Source organism: Macrotis lagotis, chromosome 4 (assembly GCF_037893015.1).
Source record: "Macrotis lagotis isolate mMagLag1 chromosome 4, bilby.v1.9.chrom.fasta, whole genome shotgun sequence".
In the NCBI taxonomy this organism is placed as follows: domain Eukaryota; kingdom Metazoa; phylum Chordata; class Mammalia; order Peramelemorphia; family Peramelidae; genus Macrotis; species Macrotis lagotis.
The window spans coordinates 182,050,761-182,075,935 of NC_133661.1; the positions used below are offsets into that span (position 1 = coordinate 182,050,761).

The following is a 25,175-nucleotide window of genomic DNA, read 5'->3' on the forward strand; positions in this document are numbered from 1 at the left end:
GTTTCTTTGTTAAACTGACCATCTCTTTCTACTTATCTCTACATCATGTTTATTGATTATCTTGGTCTTCTCTCTGTCTTCTTTTCTCTGTCTCTCTGTCTCTCTTTTCTTTTCTTCCTGTCTCTCACCTCTCTGTGTCTCTATTCCTCCCCACCCCCATCTCTCATGTGATTGTGTCTCTGCCTCTTCATTCTTTATCCCTAACCAGGACGCCACATCCCCAGTGTCCAGGATTCTTCTAAAATCTCTAAAAAATCTATCCAGGTAAGAAACAATCTTTCCTCTTTCCCCACAATCACAGATAGAAATGTGGGGGGGGGGGGGAGCCTGAGTTGCCCAAAGCTCCAGAAATGTGTCCAACCCATTGCCTCACCTCATTCCTTAGTCTCATGTTCATACAGTGGCCCCTTCTTTGGCTTCAAGCTCATTTAAAGAAAAAAGTAAAGTAGTAGACCTTTGAAGGACAGAGAACTAATACATGGTGCTGGTCAGAGCAAAATATGGCATCATGGATGAGCTAGAAGGGAGATGGAGGTCCATCATCCTGGGAGAAGAGAATCTCCAAGTTCAATATTATCCCTTGAATATCCCAGAACTGAAGTATCTTGGGCCCCCCAGATGTGTTTGAGTCCACTACTTCTATGGTACCACCTGCTGCTCTCCAGAGCACTGAGTCCTTTGTCCTTGGGATGACATTTGGGTCACAACTGTAGGCTCTGAGCTGTAGGCTAGAGTGCCACCAACCCTCTCTCCTCTCCTTTTCCTGATACAAAAGTGTTCCTCTCACTCTTTTCTAGTTTGCTGCGAAGATGGGTGATGCTAATTTGGCTGAGTTTGGGCCTGCTGCCCAGTACCTACGCAAGTCTGATAAAGAGAGGCTAGAGGCACAAACCCGGCCCTTCGACATCAGAACAGAGTGCTTTGTGCCCGATGACAAGGAGGAGTTCGTCAAGGCCAAAATTGTGTCCCGAGAAGGGGGCAAGGTCACCGTCGATACAGAGAATGGCAAGGTAAAAAGGAGGGCCAAGAACAAGGAGGGGAAGAGAGGCTCCTGGGATTCTTTGTGGGGGCAATATGGAGCTAGAAAAGGACAGAAGGGGGAATAACTGAGAAATCTGGGTTCTGTTGTAACAACAAAGCAGTGGATCTCATTGACTCATCTTCTAAGGCTGGTACTAGGAGAATCATAAATTGATTTGCACTGAGCCATTCCAGCCTTTTACTCCATCCTCTCTGATGACCAAAGGCAGGTATTTATGAGACAGTTAGACAGTGTTAGAGATAGCTCTCTGACCAGTTAACCCAAAAGCTGTGGTTAATCAGGAAAGAGGAATTGGAATTGGAAGAATTGGAAGTCTACATTCTGGAAGTGGGCAAGAAGAAGAAAAGCTAAGGACCCAGGAAAAGTATGAAAAAGGGATGAGGCAGGAAAGATGGAAGAGAGTTGGGGGACAGCAGATAGATGGGGAGGTAACAGATGAGGCCTGAGGTATCTAAGGGAAGAGCCTAGGATGGAAGACCCTTAGTCAACCACACCAGCAGCTGCAGTGTCTAGGTACCAATAGAGGCAGAGCCTGGCAAAGTGACATTGGGAAGGGCAGGCAGAGGGATTACCAGTGTCACATCTGGGTTCTACTTTCCTGCCAGACGTTGACATTTAAAGAAGATCAGATCTTGCAGCAAAATCCACCCAAGTTTGACAAGATTGAAGATATGGCCATGCTGACTTTCCTGCATGAGCCCGCTGTGCTTTTCAACCTCAAGGAGCGCTATGCAGCCTGGATGATCTATGTGAGTGCCCACAGCTGTGGCTATTATCCAGTATCCAGACTAGGGCATTGTGTTACAGTGCCAGTCTTATATCATCCCAAGCTAAAAGGTTAAATTATCCCAAAGGGCAACCAAAATGGGACATGAGCCCTGTTTCCTGTCTTTCAATGGGTCCCAAATTAAGTCTGGACAGTGTGGAGGTATTCAAGACATGTGGTCAAGAATCAGTTCCCATCTTATGGAGTGTTAGAAATCCCATCTCCATCCCTAAGCCATGTTTTGCTTGTTATCTCCACCATTTCTGAATCAATTAGTCTTTCCACCTTCCCCTTCTCTCACATACCTCTGTGCTGTTTATGACCCTCCTCTCTGTGTCCCTCTTTTGATTGCAGACCTACTCTGGCCTCTTCTGTGTCACTGTCAACCCCTACAAGTGGCTGCCAGTGTACAATGCAGAAGTGGTCGCTGCCTACAGGGGCAAAAAGAGGAGCGAAGCTCCACCCCACATCTTCTCCATTTCTGACAATGCCTATCAGTACATGCTGACAGGTGAGAGACTCCCTGAACAAAGAACCCTTTCTACTTCTTCTAGTTCCTTTCTTATTTCAGAATCTTAACCCTACCCTTCCTTCCTCCTTTTCAGACCGGGAGAACCAATCCATCCTTATCACGTGAGTCTCCATCGTCCCCCTAGCCCAAGCCCACCCACTTTCCTTCTTGTGGGTGGGTGGGTTTCAGGGAGACCAAAGAACTGGGAGGAAAGAGGGTGTGTCTAAAATATGGAGGGAGATGAGTGATAATTTTGAAGAGTTTAAGGCAAGTCAAGATTGTGATCAATGGAACACTGGGGTAAGATGAGAAGGGAAAGGGACAAACTCCAATGAAAGGTGATTAAGATTACTTAGTTCTAATTAGTTACTGTTGCCTCCAGTGGAGAATCCGGGGCAGGGAAGACTGTGAATACAAAACGTGTCATCCAGTACTTTGCCAGCATTGCAGCTATAGGGGACCGTGGCAAGAAGGACAGCGCCAATGCCAACAAGGTACCCATGGGAATACAGATTCTTGAGGGATAGTACAGAATGGTCCAGGACATTAGGACTGCACTACCCAGAGGGGACAGACAGTCCCTTCATTCAAAAACAAATTACTGGGGCTATACCACAGGCTGGACTTCCCTTCCATTGCAATAGGTACTGAGAAGGTAAAGAGAGAGAGGTAGGGCAGTATTCAGGAGCCCTGTCTGCTGTAGCCCCATGACCACCCTGGCCTGGTCGTCCACCCACCCAACACTTCCCATTCAAACCAGATTAGACTCTTCAACCCCATCTTCTACAGACCTAGACAAAATTTGGAGTACAAACTTTTGTTGAGGGTATCTCCTTCTTCTACAGGGTACCCTGGAGGATCAAATCATCCAGGCTAACCCCGCCCTGGAGGCCTTTGGCAATGCCAAGACTGTGAGGAATGACAACTCTTCACGTTTTGTAAGTAATATTGACTAAACAGTAAACTCTCAATACCGTACCTAATAAAGAAGCCAAAGTTGTTATACAGCAGGGTTATCCAGCCTGGAACTAAACTAAGTCAGGGCACCTGGCCTGAAATATGTCACTAGATGCTTTCTAGCTTCAAGAACTTGGGCAGACCACTTAATTTCTCAGTTTCCTCATCTATAAAATGGGCTTCATAATGTGTGCTTATTGACCTCACAAGGTGGTTAAGAGGCAAGCACTTTGGAAACTTTAAAGACCTATATAAGTATTGAAGAGGCATCTACTGTAATAGATATTTAACTACCCTTGGATCCAGGAGGACCCGGGTTCAAGTCCTGATGCTTACAAGACTGGCTGTGTGACTCTGGACAAGTCATTTAGCTTCTTATCATTCTAAGAAGCTAAGACTACATGCTGAAGAAAAGATACCTAGTAAGGGGAATTTCCTTATTTGAAATTTCCCTATATAAGGAGTAGGGAATCTTTTTTCTGCCAAGGACCAAAACTTAAAAATTAGCCTATTGTATTTTGGTCAAGCATTTAATTAATTTGCCCCTAAAAAGCTCCTAGATTTATTGAATTTCAAATCCTGCCTGTGGTTACCATGGCAGCACCAGATCAAGTGATTTTGAGGGCCTTATACAACCTGTGGGCCAGATATTCCCCAAACTTGCCCTACACCAATGAAAACACAAGTTCAAGTCCTATCCCATAATATGTGAATTCTATTTTGTAATATATTGGTTTGGGCTTATAATCAGAGACCTGTAGATACTCACCTCTGATGTGCCAGGCCCCATACCCTTCCCAATTCATCCTGACCATCACTATTTTAGGACCTGGATGAAAATAGAGAAAGGGAAGGCTCTAGGTCACAGTTGAAAAGTGGATAATTAACATGCAGAAAATTGGGAGTTGATTCTAAAAGCACTTATTTCTCTAGTGACTTTCTTTCTTCTTCTATTTCAGTTTTTCTTTTGTTTTTACATCATCTTCATTTCCAAATATATCCTCTTTTTCCTGTCCCCATTCTTGTAACAAAGATTTTTAAAAGGAAGAGGGGAAAAGTTCAAGAAAACCCACCAATACTTAGGAACATGGGTTGATTTTATTTTATTTTCAAGGCAGTTGGGGTTACAGGTACAGCTAGGTGGCACAGTGGTTAAAGCACCAGCCCTGGAATCAGGAATACCTGGGTTCAAATCCAGCCTCAGACACCTAATAATTGCCTAGATGTGTGACCTTGGGCAAGCCACTTAACCCCATTTGTCTTGCAAAAACTTAAAAAAAATAAAATGAAATAAAAATAAGTGATTTTCCCAGTGCCACACAGAAAGTGTCTGATGTTAGATATGAACTCAGGTTCTCCTGATTCCAAGACCAGGACTCTATTCACTGTGCCACCTAGCTACTCCTAGGATCATAGATTTAAAGCTGGAAGAGATTTCAGAGGTTTTATTTGTCCAATCTCTTCACTTTACACTAAGCTGAGACCAGAGAAGTTTAATGACTTAAAATCAGGACTTGAACTCTAGTTACAAAATAAGGACTCTTTTTATCCTAACATGGTGCCTTACTCATTTTCTCTGAAAAAAATATGTACCATTCTACACCCCTAGTTCCCCAACTCTGCAAAGAAAAGATGCATTTTTTTTCAGTTCCTCTCTAGTGCCAAGCTTGGGTATAATAATTACACAACTTTCAATTTGACTTTTTTTCATTCCTTCCATTTATATCATTGTCCTTGTGCTTTGGGTTTTCCTGATTTTGTTTACTATACATCAGCTCTCATGTATTCCCAAATTTTTCTGAATATGTCATATTCCTCATTTCTTATGTACCACAATTTGATTAGCCACCCTCCAATGGACATCTACTTTGTGTCTGTTTCTCTGCTACCACAAAAAAATTGTTGTAGCAAATGTATATGTGGAGGACCTGTTTTCCTGTCTATAACCTCCTTGAGATATACAACTTGAAGTAGAGATGGCTCTGGGTCAGATTATCCACATCTCTGGAATGACTTTGCATCCAAAGCTCTCATACAGCAATTATCACACTACTTCCTAGGTGGAGGTGGGTCTAGTCATTATTTTTTGGCTATTTTTACTTAGGATCAAACAGTACACTATGATGAGTAGACAGGGTCTATGAGGTGGAAGTAGCCTCTCCTGATGATTTGACTTTCTACTGTATTTTCTTCTTCCTTCTCCTCTTCCTCCTCCATCATTCAGGGAAAATTCATCCGGATCCACTTTGGAGCCACTGGAAAGTTGGCTTCAGCTGACATAGAAACCTGTGAGTGACTAAATTACCTCCACATTCTTCTGCCTATTTTTGTACATCTCCATCAACCTTGGAGCTTTCTTAATTCTTTCTCTGTAATTCTTTGTCCTCTCAGTCATAGACCCTCTAAATCTGCCTAATTCTGTGTCTGAATCTCATCTCTCCTAACCTATCTAATTCTGATTCTGTATCATTTTACTAGTATTTCCTAGTGTTTCTATCACTGCAGCAGTATTTCTCTTTATGCCATTATTTCCCAGTCACTTTATCTCTGTATTTCTCATCCCCTTCTCTGTCTGTCTCTGTCTCTTCTCTCTCTCTGTCTCTGTCTCTTTATGTCTCTCTCTGTTTCTCTCTGTGTCTCTCTCTCCCCCTCTGTCTCATTCTCTGTCTTTCTTTGTGTCTCTCTCTGCCTCTCTCTTTCTCGTTTCTCTGTCTCTATATTGCCTCTCTTTCAGTCTCAGTGTCACTTTATTACTCTGTCTTTCCACCTTCTCTCTGTCTCTCCATCAGTGAGTTTCAGTCTATCCCTGTCTGTGTCTCTTGCTCTCCCTTCCTTTCTGTGAGTCATGTCTCACCCAGCTTCCTTATCCTATTTGCCCCCTCTCAGACCTCCTGGAAAAGTCCCGGGTTATCTTCCAGCTAAAAGCAGAAAGAAACTACCATATCTTTTACCAGATCCTGTCCAACAAGAAGCCAGAACTTCTGGGTAAGGCTCTGACCCTGAGTTTTCTCTCCTGAGCATCACACACACACACACACACACACACAGACAAAACACAACACATTCACACAGTTCAAGGGAAGGGAGAGATGAAACTGCCTCTGGGAGAGATCTTCTAATGCCTGAACTCTAATTCACTTACTCATGGACTCTTCTGTCTCTCTCCCTCTCTTCATTTTGTTCTCTTTTTACCTCTTTCTTTCCTTGTTGTCTTGTTTTTCTTCTCTCCCTCCCTTCCCCCTGCCCCCATCCCTCTCTCTCCCCTCCTCCCTCTCTGTCTCTGTCTCTCTCTGTCTCTCTGTCTCTCCCCCTCCCCACTTCTCCCTTGCTCCTGTCTCTCCTCTTGATCTGACAAATGACCCGGACAGACATGCTGCTGGTCACCAACAACCCCTATGACTACGCCTTCGTGTCCCAGGGGGAGGTGTCTGTGGCCTCCATCGATGACTCTGAGGAGCTCTTGGCCACTGATGTGAGTGGGTGGAAGCTGGGCTGGGGTGGGGAAGGGGATAGAAAGAAAGGCCCAGATGCTCCAGAGCTTTGCTTTGAGACTAATTAACCTGGTCTCTCTCTCCCCGATCCCCACCCACCCAGAGTGCCTTTGATGTCCTGGGCTTCACTGCAGAGGAGAAGGCTGGGGTCTACAAGCTGACAGGGGCCATCATGCATTATGGGAACATGAAGTTCAAGCAGAAGCAGAGGGAGGAGCAGGCAGAGCCAGACGGCACAGAAGGTATGAGGGATCAGTGGAAGAGCTCTGGGCTACCGTGGGGGAGATAGAGGTTGGAGTAGGGGGAGGGGGAGAGATTGAGAGGGGGAGGGAGAAAGGAGGGGTGGGGGAAAGAAGGAGAGAAGGAGGGAGGGAGAAAGAGGTTTGGCTCCAGTATACCTTAAAATCTTAGGAAATTACTTGGAAACCAAAGATTCACACTGCCAATACATGTCAGTAGCAGAACTCAAACCCAGGCCCTGCTTACTCTTAAGTGTGGCTCCCTAACTACTACCTAATGCTTCCAACCAAGAATTAGCATTAGTTCTCAGCTCGAAGCATAATTATAGTTCTTGTTTATACATCACTTTAAGGTTTACAAAACACATTACACATATTATCTCTGGGGAAGCTAAATAGCACAGTAGATTGAGCACTAGCCTTAGCCTGACACTAGTTGTGTAACCCTGGGCAAGTCATTTAATCCTGATTGCCTCATATGAAGGAAAAAAATAAAGGAAGATAGTTATATTATATTATCTCATTTGAGCCTCCTCAGCCTAGGAAATACTTACTATTATTATCCCCATTTTACACAAGAGGAAACTGAGGTTGAAGGAGGTTATGACTTCCCAAAATGACACAACTATAGTTCCATGGCAAGATTCAAACCCAAGTCTTTCTAACTCCAAATCAACATTCTTTTTTCACTGTGCTCTCTTGCTGCTTAGTTTCCTCAGCTGATCCCTCCATTCTGTAGGGGTGACAAAGAGAGTGAACACAAGCTCAGACCAATATAACTATTTGTTTAACTGAGCATTCATGAGACTAGCTATCAGGAGTTAACAGTTGCTCATAAGCTAATAAAATGTTTAACAACCATCTTTCTGGAAAAAATGTAGGCAAGGCACAAAGTTTAATCTTCATTATTAACATTTTTTCCATCATTATCTTATGTCAGATAACCAACAATTGATAAATGTCAGATAATACATTAGGAGGATCAAATGGGTGGATAGAAGAGTCTAACCACTTTGGTGCCAACAGATAGCAACTGACTGCTTCTTGGATACTCTACTGTTAAGCTCTTTGGGATTATATTTAAGAAATATAACTCACAGTCTTAGCCCTCAAACATCTTACAGTTTAGGGAAAAGAAGGAAGGAAAAAAGCACTTATTAAGTACCTACTCTGTACCAGGCAAATACCTTATTTGATCTTCACAACCACCACAGGAGGTAGGTGCTATTAGAGAACATTAATACACAGGAAATACTTGATTCAATTAAGTTCAATTACCATTTAATAAATGTCTACTGGGTACTGTGTGGATAAGTTCTGGAGATATAGAGACAAAAATGAAGCAGATTCTACCATCAAGGCACTTACATTATGGAGGAATAGAGGATGGCATGTGAGAGAGATTCAAACTAATCTATCATTCAGCAATTATTAAATGTCTAATGTATTCCAATCACTAGGCTATTCACTAGTTGGAGTAAGGAAGAAGAGTGTTCTAAGAATGATGGGATAGTAAGGTAGAAAATGGAAGGCAAGTAAGTAAGCAAGCAAGTCAATTTATTGGAATTTGAGAGCAAAAGGAATGCATCTGTTTAATTGGTACTATGTATCTGTCAAATATGATAAGATCATGATGCCAAGTCGGGACAGGGCTTGGAGGGTCATGGGAGAACATGTCTCTCTTCCATCAGATGCCGACAAGTCAGCCTACCTCATGGGGCTGAATTCGGCTGATCTCCTGAAGGGGCTGTGTCATCCTCGGGTGAAGGTGGGCAATGAGTACGTCACCAAAGGCCAGAATGTCCAGCAGGTGAATTACTCCATTGGGGCCCTGGCCAAGTCTGTCTATGAGAAGATGTTCAATTGGATGGTGGTTCGGATCAACGCTACTCTGGAGACCAAACAGCCACGCCAGTATTTTATTGGTGTCCTCGACATTGCTGGCTTTGAAATCTTTGATGTGAGTTGAGGGTGGAGACAGTGGGGAGAAAGTCTTGGTTAGGGGTGAATTCAGTTGTGGTACTCAGCCAAGGGGACCAGGAAATGACACATCTCCCCTGGGCAAGGAACTTCTTTTAAGCCCTAAAAGAAGTCCTGTCTCTTCCAAGGAGCCTTTACCAAGTATTCCAGCCCACATTGATTACTCCCTTCTCTGAATTCCCATTATACCAATATTCTCCCCTACACTGCTTAGCCCTGATTGATCCTGACTGCTTTGTCTGGCTCACTAATTGTTTCATGTGTTTTGCAATTATCTCCCTCACCTTTTTAAATTTGTTTTTTGTTTTTTCCTCCTCGTGTTTTTTTCCCTTTTTCTTCTGATTCTTCTTTCACAGCATGACTAATATGACAATATGATGTACATGTATAATCCATATCAGATTACTTGCTATCCTAGAGTTGGGGGAGGGAAGGATGGGAAGGAGAAAACTTTACAAAAATGAGTGTTGAAAATTACCTTTACATATAATTGGAAAAGTTTTTTTAAAAATTGAAAAAATTATCTCCCTAATAGTCGGTATTTTTATTATATATTTTTCAATTATCAAACATTTATTATTCTCCCTTCCCACTAAGAGGTAAAAACCCCTTGTAACATATACATAATCAAACCAAACAAATATCCATATTCCTATGTCCAAAAAATGTGTGTCCACAGAGGGACAGTATCATGTCCTTGCCAAGACATGTAGTCTAAGGACAAGAAGTTAGAATTATAGTATGCTGATTGCTTCTTCTCAATGCTTTTCTTTCAATCCCCCCTGGAATTAATAGGACCAAGAGAAGCCCTTCCCTTCCCCAGGTCCAACACCTGTAGGTTAAGAGATGCAAGACATTCTTCCTCATCATTCTTCTGGAATCTTAGTTGATCATTCATTTGATCAGGATTTTTTAAGTTTTTCAAAATCATTCATATTTATGATGATAATGTTATAGAAATTGTTCCCCTGATTCTGCTCACTTCACTATGCATCAGTTCATAAATATCTTCCAAGGTGTCTCTGAGACCATTTCTTTTTTTATTCCATTATAATAATAATAATAATAATAATATACTACAATTTGTCCAACCATTCCCCAGTTGATCAGTACCCCCCAAGTTTCTAGTGGTTTGTTGCTACAAAAAGTTACTATAAATATTTTTTTCAAATAATAATTTTTCTTCTTTCTTTGATCCCTAATTGAATTATAAAGTCTTCTAGGACAGGGACCCTACTCATATGTCCTTCATGAATAGGCGCCAGTACATGCTTAGAATCAGAGCCTACTAGAACTGGAAAAGAGACATTAGACAGAAAGTAGTCCAATACCTCCTTTTTTGCAGTAAAGCCCAGACAGGAGCCATTTGCCCAAGCTCACACAGCTAATGAGTTTCAGAGCTAGAATTGTTTTCCAGGTCTCTGGACACTCCAGATAATTCCTCATTCTAATACAGTTTGTCTTTCATGGTCTGGTTCCACCAACCTAGTTATCCAGTCTCATCTCATGCTACTCCTCATCACATCTATCCAATTTAATAAATACTATCCCTCTACTCTGCTAAAAAAAGTCATTGTCTATCCTATCCCACACATATGCCATGTTCACTGATTGAATGAGTGACTGACCTGTCCCCTTCCTCCTTCTGTCCCTCCCAGTTCAACAGCTTCGAGCAACTCTGCATCAACTTCACCAATGAGAAACTGCAACAGTTTTTCAATCACCACATGTTCGTGCTAGAGCAGGAAGAGTACAAGAAAGAAGGCATCGAATGGGAGTTCATCGACTTTGGCATGGACCTGCAGGCCTGCATTGACCTCATTGAGAAGGTGCCCAGTCCCCACCTCCTTGGCCCAGACCCCAAACAGAGGGACAGCATCATGTCCCTGCCAAGGCATGAAGTCTAAGGATAAGAAGTTAGAATCACAGTATCCTGACCCTTTCTTTTCAGTTCCTTCCTTTCTTTTTTTAAATGTTATTTTATTTTATTTTTTCCAATTACTCAGACCCTTTCTTTTAATCCCTTCTGGATTAATTCCCAGGATCTGTGTTCTCAGTCCCTCCCTAGCCCCTCATCTCCATCAGGGAACTCCTTTCATGCCACTGATCCAGTATTTTCAGCTTATCTGAATTCCAGTTATCATCAAAGCAGTAAATTTAGGAGTGAATCAAGGAGCAAGGAGGGCAGCTCACACTTTTAACCCCCAACAACTCAAGAAATTGGAGAATATGGTGATGGCAAAAAATCATAGTGATGATGATGATGATAATGATGATAATGATTGGGGGGACCAGGGTGGAGAAAAAGACTGGTTTAAAGATGACCTCAGTAGTCTTGAAATGGGTTTGACCTGAAATTGTTTATATTTAGGTTAAATATTAGGAATCACTTTCCTGAACTGGACCTTATTGACTTAAAGAACATTTACCCCAACTTTTTCTGCTGCCTCACTCTCAGGTCATGAGGTAGAGGTACAAGGGACTGAAATAAAATAATGAAGTCAGTAGTCAGTAACAGAGCAGGTACTTAAATATAGGAGTGGACAAGTGAACTAAGATTCCTCCTTATCTGGGGATTTATAGTTCTGTGAACCCTTGGAAGAAAATTCAGCTCCATTCCTTCTCCCTTTTCCTACAGCCTATGGGCATAATGTCCATTCTGGAGGAGGAATGCATGTTCCCCAAAGCCAGTGACACAACCTTCAAGGCAAAACTCTACGACAACCACCTGGGCAAGTCCAACAACTTCCAAAAGCCCCGAAACATCAAAGGGAAGCAGGAGGCCCACTTCTCTCTGATACACTATGCAGGAACCGTAGATTACAATATCATGGGCTGGCTGGAGAAGAACAAGGACCCACTCAATGAGACTGTGGTGGGTCTCTATCAGAAGTCCTCCCTCAAACTGATGGCAACCCTCTTTTCTTCCTATGCTTCTGCTGATACTGGTGAGGACCTAATTAGGGAAATCTGATACTGATATCTTAGAAATTCAGTGTCTAGTTGTTAAGAAACCAAGAATTCCTAGATCAGAGGGAACATATTGCTTGGAGGTGATTATGGACTATAGGAAAGAAGTCCCTAACTTCAGAGAAGGAAGGGAAAAAGAGGTAAAGCATATTGAGAAAGGAGAGAGTCAAAGAGAAAGATATGGGAAGAGAGCAATGGATGTACTTGGATAGGAAACTCCAGTCATAGAGGATACAGACTAATGCCTTTTGTGCCAACTAAATGGGAAAGGTCACTGAAGATTCCTCTTTAGGAAAAGGTCAGATGTAGGTATAGACTGGGGTGAGAGTACAGAGATGAGCGGTACTGACTCAAGGTGCCAGAGGCAGAGGTTAGGGTCCAGGTCAAAAGTATTAAGGCAATGACAGGGACCATGAGAGTATGCAAAGTAGGTGAAGAGACATGGTCTGGGATTTGGATGGAGGTGTCCAAAACTGGAGAACAGGGTTCTAATTCCCCACAGAGCTCAATACAATTTGTATTACTCAGCTCATTACAAGTAAATTCAAGTTTTATTACTGGCTGGGCAAGTTAGACTAGATTTACTTTCTAACTTTCCTTAAGTAAACTTACTTCCAAAGGCCAACAGCAACATTTTGCTCAAGGGAAGGAGCAGTTTCTGAGCCCTATCAATCAAACAGTCAACTACATTTATGATGTGCTAGGATAGAAAGATAGGAAAAAATCAACACCCCAATCTCTGCCCTGAAGGTGTTCATAGCATGCAAACCACTAAGTACAAACAGGATCTATAGGGATCAATTGGGGATAGTCTCAAAGGAAAGGATGGGGAAGGATGATTTGTAGAAGGTGGGATTTTAGCTAGGACTTAAAGGAAACCAGGAAAGCCAGGAAGACAGAGATGAGGAGGGAAAGAATTCAGGTACAGGAACCAGCTCGAAGTTGGAAGATACAGAGGTATGTGACTGGATGGCAAGGCTGGGTCACTGGGAGGATGGGGGTATCCTTGACAGTAAATAAAGTTAGAAAGAGGGGAAGGCTTGAGGAGGAAAGGTAATGAGAAACTATATCAGATTACCTACCATTTCAGGGAGAACAGGGACAGGAAATTTGGAACTCAAAATATTTTTTTAAAAGTTTAAAGATTTGTTTTAACATGTAATTAGGGGAAACAGTATCTTAAAAAGAGAGATGTATGAAAGGAATAGTAAAGAATATTATTGGATCAAAGATAACACGAAGGAAATAAAGTATAAGATGAATGGGAAAAAACAAGTTACCTGGGCTTTAAGAGTCACACAAGATTTTATATTTGATCCTGGAGATAAAGGGGAATGACTGAAGTTTATTGATTAGAGGAGGTGATAGGGTCAGACCTGCACTTTAGGAAGATGTGACAACTGAGAAAAGGACGGATTGGAGTGGGGAGAGATGAGGCAGACACACCAGACAGCAGGCTATGTTGCAATTGTACAGAATAAGGTAACAAGGGCCTATAACAGGATAGTGGTGATGTCAGAGGAGAGAAGAGATGTTAAGAAGGTGAGGGGAAAATAAAAGATGACATCTAGTTGTAAGTCTGGATGAATGGGAGGATGGGGATATCCTTGATAGTAAGAAAAGTTAGAAAAAGGGGAAGTCTTGAGGGGGAAAGGTAATGAAAAAGGAAACATAGAGAGGGGAATGTGTAGGGTAGAGATAGAAAAAATGTGCCTTCCCTCCCTGATTCTTTCCTCTCTTCAATAGCTGATACCAAAGGCAAAGGAGGCAAGAAAAAAGGTTCTTCCTTTCAGACAGTGTCAGCTCTCCACAGGGTAAGAAGGGTTAGCCACTGTGGGTGGAACTGGGAGTAGAGGGAAAACTTGGCTCTAGTTGGGCAGGGTAGGTTGGAACTAAGAGAAAAAAGTTGTTACATGCAAATTCTGCACACGTCATATGTAAACTCACATTTGTTGGTATTGAGTCAACATAGTTAAAATTTCAGTGTTGCTGAAGCTGGGCCTTAGGGTGTCCAAGAAATGACTCCTATCATCTTTACTCCTCCTTGATAACTGCCATCTATCCCCAGGAGAATCTCAACAAGCTAATGGCCAATCTAAAGACCACCCATCCCCACTTTGTGAGATGCATCATTCCCAATGAGAGAAAAGCTCCTGGTGAGTAGAAAATAGGAAGGCAGTTAAAAAAGGATGGATGATAGGGAATGGTCCACCTTGGTTTATTCAGAAATGTAACTTTTATCCCATCTTCTTATGTCTGCAGGAGTGATGGACAATCCCCTGGTTATGCATCAGCTGCGTTGTAATGGAGTGCTTGAGGGAATCCGAATCTGCAGGAAGGGATTCCCCAACCGTATCCTCTATGGGGACTTCCGACAAAGGTGGGTGAGGGCCACCAGGTATTTGAGTCTGGAGGGTGGAGTAAGTTAGAGGTGGGTAGGGCTGGTGGTAGAAGATCTTGTATCCAGAAAGCATCATTTTCCATTTAATCAAGAATCACACAGAGAATGAGATAACCATCTCCACCTCTCCCAACAGATATAGGATTCTGAACCCAGCTGCCATCCCTGAAGGTCAGTTCATTGACAGCAGGAAGGGGGCAGAGAAGCTGCTCGGCTCCCTGGACATTGACCACAACCAGTACAAGTTTGGTCACACCAAGGTGAGGGAGGCAGGACCACAATGGAGAGAACTCTCTTGGAATGTATAGGGATTCCTTAAAAGGAGAGGGTGTGAAACCACAGCAAGAAAAGCAAAGGTTCCCTCTCCCCACCATTCTCAACCCCACTTTCCTTTTCTTTCTTTTCCATCAACCATCCAAGTCCTCTGGCCTCTAGTCCATTCTCTAATGTTAAGGATAGAGCAGGATAGAATCTTAGAAAAGAGATTTAGATGCTTCATTAATCCTCTTTCATTTCATTTCTTTTTTTTTTTGCTAGTCTTATCCCTAACCTTTCCTTCTCTGCCTTGTCCTCTTACTACCCCCCCGCAACTGCCCCCATTGGAAAAAAAAAGATCTGCAACGAAATCTCCCAGCTCCACCAATCTTCCCTCCTCAATTCCCTCTTAGGGGAATTGGGATAACTTCCCATGAAGGTAACCTTACTCTTTCTTCCTTATCTCCAACATGTGAATCTTGTCTCTAGGTGTTCTTCAAGGCTGGGCTGCTTGGACTGCTGGAAGAGATGAGAGATGAGAGATTGTCCCGCATCATCACCCGAATTCAGGCCCAGGCCCGGGGTCAGCTGATGAGGATCGAGTTCAAGAAAATTGTGGAACGAAGGTGAGAAGGGAAGAAGGCAGGGCAAGAGTGAAGAGAGAGAGAGAGGCATTGGGGAACTACTGAACCCCTGAACCAGAGACCCCAAAAGCTGTCTAAATAGAATTGAAGCTAGATGACCACCAGGTGGTGCCATACATAGTGCTAGACTGGGTTCCGATATGCCTCAGATATTTAATAGTCTTAGGCATGTCATTTAATCTCTCACAGATTCCGTTTTTTTATCTGTAAAAGGGATAATCATACTACCCACCTCTCTAGGATTATTGTGAGGACTAAATGAGATAATTTATGTCAAATGCTTTGCAGATTTTAATGTACCATATAAATGTCATCTACTGATCTTAGGATACTAGAAGTTAATCATGAATTCTAGGACTACAAGGACATTGGAAGTCTAGTTCTTTATGAGTCCATCTTGATATTCCTCTCTGTCATCAGTTATCAATGAGGGACATTGCTATTGAAATATAAGAAGTTTCAGTACAAATTCTCCAGGGGGTGACAGCCTGTGATACCCAGGAAAATACACTATGGTGGGTAGAGTGCTGGACTTTGGGTCAGAAAAGACCTGACTTCAAATCTCATCACACCTGTGTGAGCAAAAACAAGGCACTTACCCTCTCTAAAACTCACTTTCCCTTTCTGTAAGATGAAGATGAGATACCAATTTTATAAAGGTATTGTAAGGATCAAATGTGATCACATATGAAAAGCAATTTGCAGATTTATAGTCCTATATAAATGTCAGTTTTATTGACAGAGATCTTCTCTTTTCTATGAATATATCTATCACAAAACATGTATTAAGTATCTGCCTACCTAGGTTTACTCCCTCACTCAAATCCAATTCATGTTTTTATCATGGCATTACCTCCCTGATGTCATGGTTTTCTTTGAGAACAAAGGATACTTAAGGATACATGGGATACAAAGAGAGCAAGAAAATATGCTCCTGCTCTTGAGGAATTTATAATCTTTCTTCCTTTCCTCTCAATGGTAGGAGGTCTCTTGAGACTAAGGAGTCTTTTTAAATTTTTTTTTTTACTTTTTATTTGGCATTTCATTTTTTTCCCCAGTTATATGTAAAAATAATGTTTAACATTCATTCTTAAAACTTTGAATTCCAAATTCTCTCCCTTCCTCCTTTCCTACCCCTCTTCATTGAGAAGGCAAGGAATTTAATATGGATTATACATGTGTAGTCATGCAAAATATCTCCATAATAGTCATGATGTAAAAGAAAATATAGACCCCCCCAAAAAAGACCCCTCAAGAAAAATAAAGTAAAATGTATGCTTCAATCTGTATTCAGCAACCATCAGTTTTTTCTCTGGGGATGGATAGTATTTTTCATCATATATATCCTTCAGAGTTGAGACTAAGAAGTCTTAGTGGAAGGTAAAGCCTGATTCATGGGATTGAAGGACAAAATTAATGGGTTCATGATACTTCTTACATTGACTTTTCTCTCTCAGGGATGCTCTCCTGGTGATTCAATGGAACATTCGGGCCTTCATGGGGGTCAAGAATTGGCCCTGGATGAAACTCTACTTTAAGATTAAGCCTCTACTGAAGAGTGCAGAGACAGAGAAGGAGATGGCCAACATGAAGGAAGAATTTGGGCGCATCAAAGATGCCCTGGAGAAGTCAGATGCTCGAAGGAAGGAACTGGAGGAAAAGATGGTGTCCCTACTTCAGGAGAAGAATGATCTGCAGCTACAAGTCCAGGCAGTAAGACCACTTGGTCCTCCTTGATCTTCTCCAAATTCCTTATCCCACCTTCACTTAGGAAACAACCCAACCTCCTATTTCAGGGAATGTCCTAGAACGACCTCTGAGTTATAAGTCTTTTTCTAATCTTCCCTCTTCATCTTTCTTCTTGTTTTATTTGTTTTTATTCTGATCCCAACAAATACTCAATAAAATAGGCATTTCCATTTACACACTGAAAAAGAAAAAGAAAATTACTCATGAAACTGCAGGTTCATGTTGTGTATAGTTTGCTTGTTTTTTAAAATATATAATAGGTTCAGCCTGTTTTTGTTAAAGCTGTCTTAGCTAATTTGTGCTTCTTTTCTTTGATCTCTTTCTCTGTATTAAAAAAAAAGATGCTTCATTAATCCTCTTTCAATTCATTTCTTTTTTTTTTTTGTTAGTCCCCCTATCCTTTCCTTCTCTGTCTTCTCTTACGACCTTCCTCCTCCATTGGAAGAAAAGAAAAACAAATCCTTTGTAGTAAAAAAATAATTCCCACCTTGATTAAATCTAAAAAAGTTTGCCTTATTCTATACCTAAAATCCATCATCCTTCTGTCAAATATATAATATGCTTCACCCTTAGTCTTCTGGAATCATAGCTGGTCAACATTGATCAGAGTTTTTAAGTCTTGTTTTTCTTTATAATCTTGTTCTTATTGTATGAATTCTTCTGATTCTGCTCGCTTCACTCTGCATCAATTCATTCATGTCTTTCCAGACTTTTCTGAAACTATCCACATTGACTTTTCTTAGGACACTAAAATATTTCATTACATTCACATTCCATAATTTGTTTGGCCATTCCTCAATTAGTTCCTCTCTTTAATCTCTCATTTTTTTTTCTATGCTCTCTTTCTCAGGAACAAGACAACCTCAATGATGCAGAAGAGCGCTGTGACCAACTTATCAAAAACAAGATCCAGCTGGAGGCCAAGGTGAAGGAGCAGACAGAGCGCCTGGAGGATGAGGAGGAGATGAATGCTGAACTCACAGCCAAGAAACGAAAGTTGGAGGATGAGTGCTCAGAACTAAAGAAAGACATTGATGATCTGGAGCTCACCCTGGCCAAGGTGGAGAAGGAGAAGCATGCAACAGAGAACAAGGTAGGTAAAGGGTCCCTTCCAATTCCATCCTAGACCTCCTTGGGACTCCATATTGGCCTCTGCCATAGCACCAGGCCACTAGTAACATCCATGATCAAATGTGCCTTTCTCCCAGTGGTCTATAAGATTAATATAAGCCCTGATATTGTACCTGACAAAACCTCTTGGTTTTATAATATTCCAAGATAATATCTTGGAATCAGCTAACTGTTTAGGACCTACCAACCTTTGACCACAATGATGACTGGGAAATGGGGTTCTTATTCCCACAGGTGAAAAACCTGACCGAGGAGATGGCTGGATTGGATGAGATCATTGCCAAGCTGACTAAGGAGAAGAAGGCCCTGCAAGAGGCCCATCAGCAAGCCCTGGATGACCTGCAGGTTGAGGAGGACAAGGTCAACACACTGACCAAGTCCAAAGTCAAGCTGGAGCAGCAAGTAGATGATGTGAGTAGTTTTGACCTTATCCCCTTATGTCTTTCCAGTGGTCAAATGGACCCCACATGTCCTAAGAGGTCAGGGGCTATTCCTTTTCATTCCATGTATATCCTTGGGAATGTTATCCAATCTCCTTACATCTTTGGACTAGATGGCCTTTAAAATCCCTCCTACTTTGAGATCTAGGGAATCCTATGATCTTTAGCACCTTGCACATGGCAAAATTTTAATAAGTATTTGTCAAATTGAATTAAATAAAATCCACTGAAAGAAATAAAATAAATTACACTGATCTTATTCCTGAATCTTCTTCAGACTTTATCCTTGTTTCCTTTGGAATCTTGACCTCAGGTCTCATGTACTTATGGACAAGAGCTCTAGGAACTTTGGGTCTTAGGTTAAGCTTGAGAGAAGAAGATTCTACACAGTAGATTCTTGATCTTAACTGGATTAGTCTCTAACTATGAATCTATCTCTATCTCTCTGTGTCTGTGTCTCTTCCTTTCTCTGCCCCTGTCTCTCTATCAGTTGGAAGGATCCCTGGAACAGGAGAAAAAGGTCCGGATGGACCTGGAGCGGGCAAAGAGGAAGCTAGAAGGAGATCTGAAGCTGACTCAGGAGAGCATCATGGACCTAGAGAATGACAAGCAGCAGTTAGAGGAGAAACTTAAGAAGTATGAGCCTATGCTGGGAAGGAGGAACTATTTCAGATAGAGGGCATGTCAGAAAAACAGAACACCCAACCTCGCAACTGCCTCTATTTCCTCAAGGGTGTCAGGGAATGACGAATGCAATCCCTTCCACAGGGCAGATTTATCCCAGTCATTCCCCTCCTCCCTATTCACACTCCCTGAAAAAAAACTGGCATTGATCATTTGCTTCTGGGGGGGGGGGATACTGGGTAATCCCAGTGTCCTAGAACAGGGGAAGAAAAGAAACAAAAATTAAGGAGGAGGAATGCCCAACATCCATTAACTACCTTTATTCCAGGAAAGAGTTTGACATAAATCAGCTGAACAGCAAAATTGAGGATGAGCAGGCAGTGGCTCTCCAGCTTCAGAAGAAACTAAAGGAAAACCAGGTAATTGTCTAGACAGCTAGATTCCTAGCCCTGAGGGGGAATTGAAGAGTTTGGATGTCTCAAAGAAGACACTTAAGACATTCTAGGATACAGACTCACATAATATATCATTATATTAGGGCAGCTAGGTAACTCAAGATTAGAGTCGGGAAGATCTAAGTTCAAAACTGGCCTGGGACACTAACTGTATGACACTGGGTAAGTCACTCAACCCTGTTTGCCTCAGTTTCTACAACTGAAAAATGAGTTGGAGAAGAAAATGGTATCTTTGCCATAAAGAGATCACAAAGAATCAGATACAGCTGATAAACAGTAACAACATCTATTTTTTAAAGGTAGAAGATCTCAAAAGGAAATCTAGTATTACAGATGAGATTCATGGAGGTTATATGACTTAACCAAGTAAGGGTCAGAGGAGGGATTTAAATGCAGGTTCAATGATTAGAACTAGGGCCCTTCTTACCAAATCACAGGACATTCTCTCCTTGAACCACCTCAAAGTTAACTACCAAGGGCCCTCATTCACTTTCTTCTTAGTTTTTAATGACTCAGTATTTTTTTAAAAAGTAGAACAAGGAAATTTATAAACATGAAAAAATAAACACTTTTTCATTGTGTCCTTTTCCAAGTCTATTTAAAATTTTTATTAATTCTGGCTTTGTTTTCTTCTCTTTTAAAAAATATAGTAACATCCATGATCAAATGTGCCTTTCTCCCAGTGGTCTATAAGATTAATATAAGCCCTGATATTGTACCTGACAAAACCTCTTGGTTTTATAATATTATATATATATAATATAATATATATAATATATATAATATATATAATATAATATGATAATATAATATTTATAATATAATATAATATTATAATAATTTTATAATATTTATAATATTATAATATTATAATAATTTATAATATTACAGTCAATGTATTTGCAGTTCAGGTATTGCTGGTCTAACATTGCATTATTTTATCTTTCCATATATCTTTATGAGCAGATTGTATAGGGAATATATCTGACTGCTACCACTGACATCTCATGCATGATTCACTCCCTCCATGAGGTGAATCTTCCCTCTAGAGCAATCACTTACCCAAAAGTACTCTCAGGCATCCACAGGAGGGATGCTGCCATCCATCTGCTGTTGATTTGGCCAAGATTCTCCAATTTGGCAAACATTTTTAGGTACCTATTGTGTGCCTGTCATTCTGCAGATAGTAGGGTCACATAGGTGCCAGATGTGGACAAAATGACAATCACCTGCTAACAAGTGTATTGACTCCTTGAAGTTACAAGCTCATTTTGTCCTTTCTTGGGTACAAATCAGACTGGAGGTAGCCTGGTAGAGTGAGGATAGGAAATTAGAGCATTAAGGCAAAGACCCACTATAACAGCAATAATATTTGCATTTATATAGCACTTTAAGATTTGCAAAATACATAATAATAATACTAACATTTATATGGTGCTTACTATGTGCCAGACTCTATTCTGTGTTTTACAATTATTTTCTCATTTGATCCCATAACAACCCTTTATTCTATATTATTTCCATTGTATATTGAGGAAACTGAAGCAGACAGAGGTTAAATGACTTGTCCCAGTCACATAGCTAGTAAATGTCTGAGGTTAGATTTGAACTCAGGGCTTGCTAACACCAAACCTAAGACTCTATCCACTGATCCACCTGCCATTATCTCATCTGATCCTCACAACAACCCTCTGAAGATGCTTTTATTATTTTCATTTTATAGATCAGGAAACTGAGACTGTTAAAGGGAAAGTTACTTTCCCAAGATTATTTTATCCACTCTAGCACCTAGCTGACTAGCATTTACTGACTAGATGTCCATGGGCAGGTTATATAACCTCTATGAACCCTAATTTCTATAACATGAGTATTAATATGGAAAGTCCTAAAGTCTTATGGCAATTTTACATTTATTTGTTGTTATTTTTGCTGTTGTTTTTAACAGTTTTAAACTGCATCAAGACTTTTTGGACACTGTATTTGTCCTACCAGCTTCTTAGGCTTTTAACTTAGTCAGTGGAATGTTGTGAGTAAAACACTTAGTAGCCAGACAACACTGCATAAAAGTTAGCTATTATTATCTTCCACTTAAGTCCTATTGGACACCCCATCATGATATGGAGGTGACCCTAGGTACTGGAAGACTATGCCAGGAGAACACAGGCTCCAGCAGGTCCAATCAAGTAGGAGACAGACTGAATATTGATTAACCCGGCAGCAAGTTGTAGCTATCATTCAAAACCCCCCCCCTGGGGGGGGGCGGGGGGGGAGAGAGAGAGAGAGAGAGAGAGAGAGAGAGAGACTCATCATTACCAATAAGTTGACCACCAAGTACTCATTGTTTCTGACCATAGCAACTCAATAAGATCATTTACTGAAGCATGTTTGGCGACAGGTGGTTGGAGAGGGTTCTGATCTGTATCCAGAAAGAGAACCCCATCCTGATGAAATTCCAGATTTTTTGGAGTAGTGTTGAATAATGATGAAGAGAGACTTTGGAAGGGGACATAGAGAACCTATTGTCCTTTTAGTACCCAAAGAAAGTAGGAAGCATTAATTTAACACCTACTACGGGGTAGGCCCCTAAGCACTTGATAAATGATATACCATTTCATCTTCAAAACAACCCTGGGAATTAAGTGTTATTTGTATCCCCATTTTACAGTTGAGCATACTAAAGTAAAGTGATTTGTCCATGGTCACAAACTAATGAGTGTCAGAGGTGAGACTTGAACTCAGGACTTCCTGATTCCAGGGGAAGGATCTCTATCCATGAGGCACTCACTACCTTAATCCTTCAAAGGGCTACCCAAGAGGGTACACCGCCAACAATCTTTCAGGACTAAGTACAAGCATTTCCACTGAATGCCAGAGTAATGAAAACAAATGTCTCAGGCATTTGGTCAAGTTCATAGATCTTTCTCCTGGGATACTCAGTTCTATTTTAAACGAAATCATAAGATCATAGGGCATAGAGTTGAAAGGGACTTTAGATATCCATTCCATTAAACAAAAATAATAATAGCTAGTATTTATGTAACACGTTTAAGTCTTGCAAAACCCCTTACAAATATAATCTCATTTTTTTAACCTCACATCCTGAGATGGGTGTCAATGTTATCCCCATTTTACAAATGGGGAAACTGAGGCAGACATAAGTTAAGTGACTTGTCCAGCTAGAACATATCTGAGGTAGGATTTTAATGCAGTTCTTCCCCATTCCAGAACCAGAACTTGATCTGCTGTGCTACCTAGCTGTCCAATTTTTTTACTGTATTAAGTGCCTACTATGTGCCAAGCATTATGCTAAGTGCTGAGGATATAAATACAAAAGTGAAACAGACCATTAAGAAGCTTCATTCTAATGATCATCCATCTAATCCAATCTCCTCCTTCCACCCACCACCCCAGACTTCCATACTACAGTGAGAAAACTGAGTACTGAGTCAAGTACCCAGAGAAGGGACATGACTGACCCAGTCACATGGTCATAAATAGTAAAACTTTGAACCCAGGTCTTTAGGCCCCAGTTTCAGTGCTATCCATCTCTACTTACCTCCTTTGCATCCTCTAGGTGTCTCCATCTGGTCTCCATCTCCACTTCACTGATTGATTTTTTTTTTTTGGTTGTTTGTTTTCTCTGGAATGGGAAAAAGAGCTTTGTTTTTATCTCCTCCTTCTACAATTATAGCTTGAATGTTTTGAGTGCTTTAAAGTTTACAAAACCCTGTTCTCATAACACTGAGGTAGGTTGTACAAGTGTCATTATCATTACCCCTTTGTATAGAGGAGAAAATAGAGGTTCGGAGAACTTAAGTGACTTGCCCAGAGTTGGAAAACCTAGGGAATATAAGAACCTGAACTTGAGATCATCTATCTTTAAGAGCAATATGCTCTTTCTGCTTTGCTATATTGTCTCTCACTGGAAGAAATAGTTTCCATTACTTGTTCTATGCTGTAGAACAAAAGCATTCTCTTCTCATTTCAATTTAGATGCTCCCCTCTGCTGGGAAGTGGGAAGAGTGGCTCTCCTGCTACTAGTTTCTATGACATTGAAAATAAATAAATATATACCCATTGGAAATCTACCCTCTGCTGACACATAAAGCCATAGAGTTTGGACATTAACCTAAAGGAAAGGATCATATCTCACCCTCTGCTTGGTCCCTGCTTCAGCCAAAGAATAAAGTAGTGAATGGGACAAAGAACAAAGAACATAGATTTTGGAGTCAAAAGATCTGAATTTGGGTTCAAATTCCAGAATGTACTAGTTTCATAACCTTAGGCTAATTATTTACCTTCACTGAACTTCATCTTCAGCTGTAAAATAGAAATAATAACATTAGTATTATCTTCCTCATAGGATTGCTTTGGGGAAAGTGCTTTGTGAACCTCAAAGCTCTAGATAAATGTGAGTTGACCTTTAAAAATGAAGACTATACATCGCTAAAATAAACATAAAGTTAGTTTTATTCCAAGTACTCAACATTAGAAAGAAAATCCTGTGAAAGTTCAAAGAAGTCAGCTCAAGGAATAGTTGGGGGCGGGGAGGGGAGGAATCAATGGTTAATTGAATTATCTGGTTACCTGAGGATAAACAAAGTCACTTTTTGTTTTAAGTCTTCATGCAAATCTATAAAGAATGTACAAGCCCATTTTCTTGCCCTGGGAAACAAAGCATAATGAATCTCATATAAATTTTCCCTGGTAACTCAGATATTAAACTATCTTAGGGTCATCTCTCTGAACACAAATTCTCATCGTATTATACTACAGTTATAGAAAGCATAAGAAATTGGATTGAAGCTATAGCAAACCAAGGACAGTATTACTTTGTTTTTAAGTCTTTGCTATTTTTTATTGTTGCTTGATCACTTCCCCTAAAAGTAGAGGGCAACAAGATTAGTCATTGAAATTTGGCATTAAAATAAAAACCACCTGCATAATCAGAATTCCAAATGAAAGGAATGCCATTTTCCAATGATTTAGATTCTGGGTTGGAGATTCTAGGCCATGGCATGGCAAAGAGATCATCTCTCAGGAGTTTATATGCCAGTTCTAATACTGTGCAACCATGGGCAAGTCATACTACTTCTATGAGCCTCAGTTTTACTATCTATAAAATGTGCATAATCATACTTGTACTATCAACTTTCCAGGGCAGCTAGGTGGCACAGTGAATAGAGCACTGGCTCTAAAGTCAGGAGTACCTGAGTTCAAAGCCAGCCTCAGACACTTAATAATTACCTAGCTGTGTGGCCTTGGGCAAGTCACTTAACCTCATTTGCCTTGCAAAAACAAACAAAAAAAACCCCCTACTATCCAGTGTTCTTGGGAGAAGAAAGAAAAAATTTGTAAACTTAAAAATGTTATATAAATGTGAAGGTATATTCTTTTTTTTCATTTCTAGTATTAATAAGGATTACCAATGTTTTCTAGATGGGATTGGACTCCATTCTGTTCTAGAATTAATGTCATGTTGGTGAAAAGTTGAATGTCTAAGAATTTATTGCAGTCTTC

The 25,175-nt window shown here is 40.8% G+C and overlaps 1 protein-coding gene and 1 long non-coding RNA gene across 4 annotated transcripts in view; one reads left to right on the forward strand and one right to left on the reverse strand.

Moving 5' to 3' along the window:
* MYH6 (myosin heavy chain 6) overlaps positions 1–25,175 on the forward strand; it is a 47,361-nt gene that overhangs the window by 2,754 nt on the left and 19,432 nt on the right. For both annotated transcript variants that reach the window (XM_074234840.1, XM_074234841.1), the window contains exons 2-25: positions 209–264; positions 798–1,010; positions 1,648–1,791; positions 2,163–2,319; positions 2,414–2,441; positions 2,702–2,813; positions 3,165–3,257; positions 5,501–5,564; positions 6,163–6,261; positions 6,645–6,748; positions 6,871–7,009; positions 8,698–8,966; positions 10,645–10,815; positions 11,625–11,934; positions 13,703–13,770; positions 14,025–14,112; positions 14,219–14,336; positions 14,494–14,617; positions 15,102–15,238; positions 16,714–16,969; positions 17,856–18,098; positions 18,371–18,547; positions 19,067–19,212; positions 19,529–19,619. In XM_074234840.1, coding sequence (XP_074090941.1) covers positions 209–264; positions 798–1,010; positions 1,648–1,791; positions 2,163–2,319; positions 2,414–2,441; positions 2,702–2,813; positions 3,165–3,257; positions 5,501–5,564; positions 6,163–6,261; positions 6,645–6,748; positions 6,871–7,009; positions 8,698–8,966; positions 10,645–10,815; positions 11,625–11,934; positions 13,703–13,770; positions 14,025–14,112; positions 14,219–14,336; positions 14,494–14,617; positions 15,102–15,238; positions 16,714–16,969; positions 17,856–18,098; positions 18,371–18,547; positions 19,067–19,212; positions 19,529–19,619 — 3,407 coding nt within the window. The remainder of the gene's footprint in view (positions 1–208; positions 265–797; positions 1,011–1,647; positions 1,792–2,162; positions 2,320–2,413; positions 2,442–2,701; positions 2,814–3,164; positions 3,258–5,500; positions 5,565–6,162; positions 6,262–6,644; positions 6,749–6,870; positions 7,010–8,697; positions 8,967–10,644; positions 10,816–11,624; positions 11,935–13,702; positions 13,771–14,024; positions 14,113–14,218; positions 14,337–14,493; positions 14,618–15,101; positions 15,239–16,713; positions 16,970–17,855; positions 18,099–18,370; positions 18,548–19,066; positions 19,213–19,528; positions 19,620–25,175) is intronic.
* LOC141521880 (uncharacterized) lies at positions 184–24,522 on the reverse strand. Of its 2 annotated transcripts, none has more exons than XR_012478079.1 (3): positions 23,809–24,522; positions 23,212–23,295; positions 184–4,105 (listed from the first exon to the last, which is right to left on the reverse strand). It is a non-coding gene; the product is annotated as an uncharacterized LOC141521880 (long non-coding RNA). The 2 variants fall into 2 exon arrangements; XR_012478078.1 differs by lacking the exon at positions 184–4,105 and adding an exon at positions 20,554–20,963.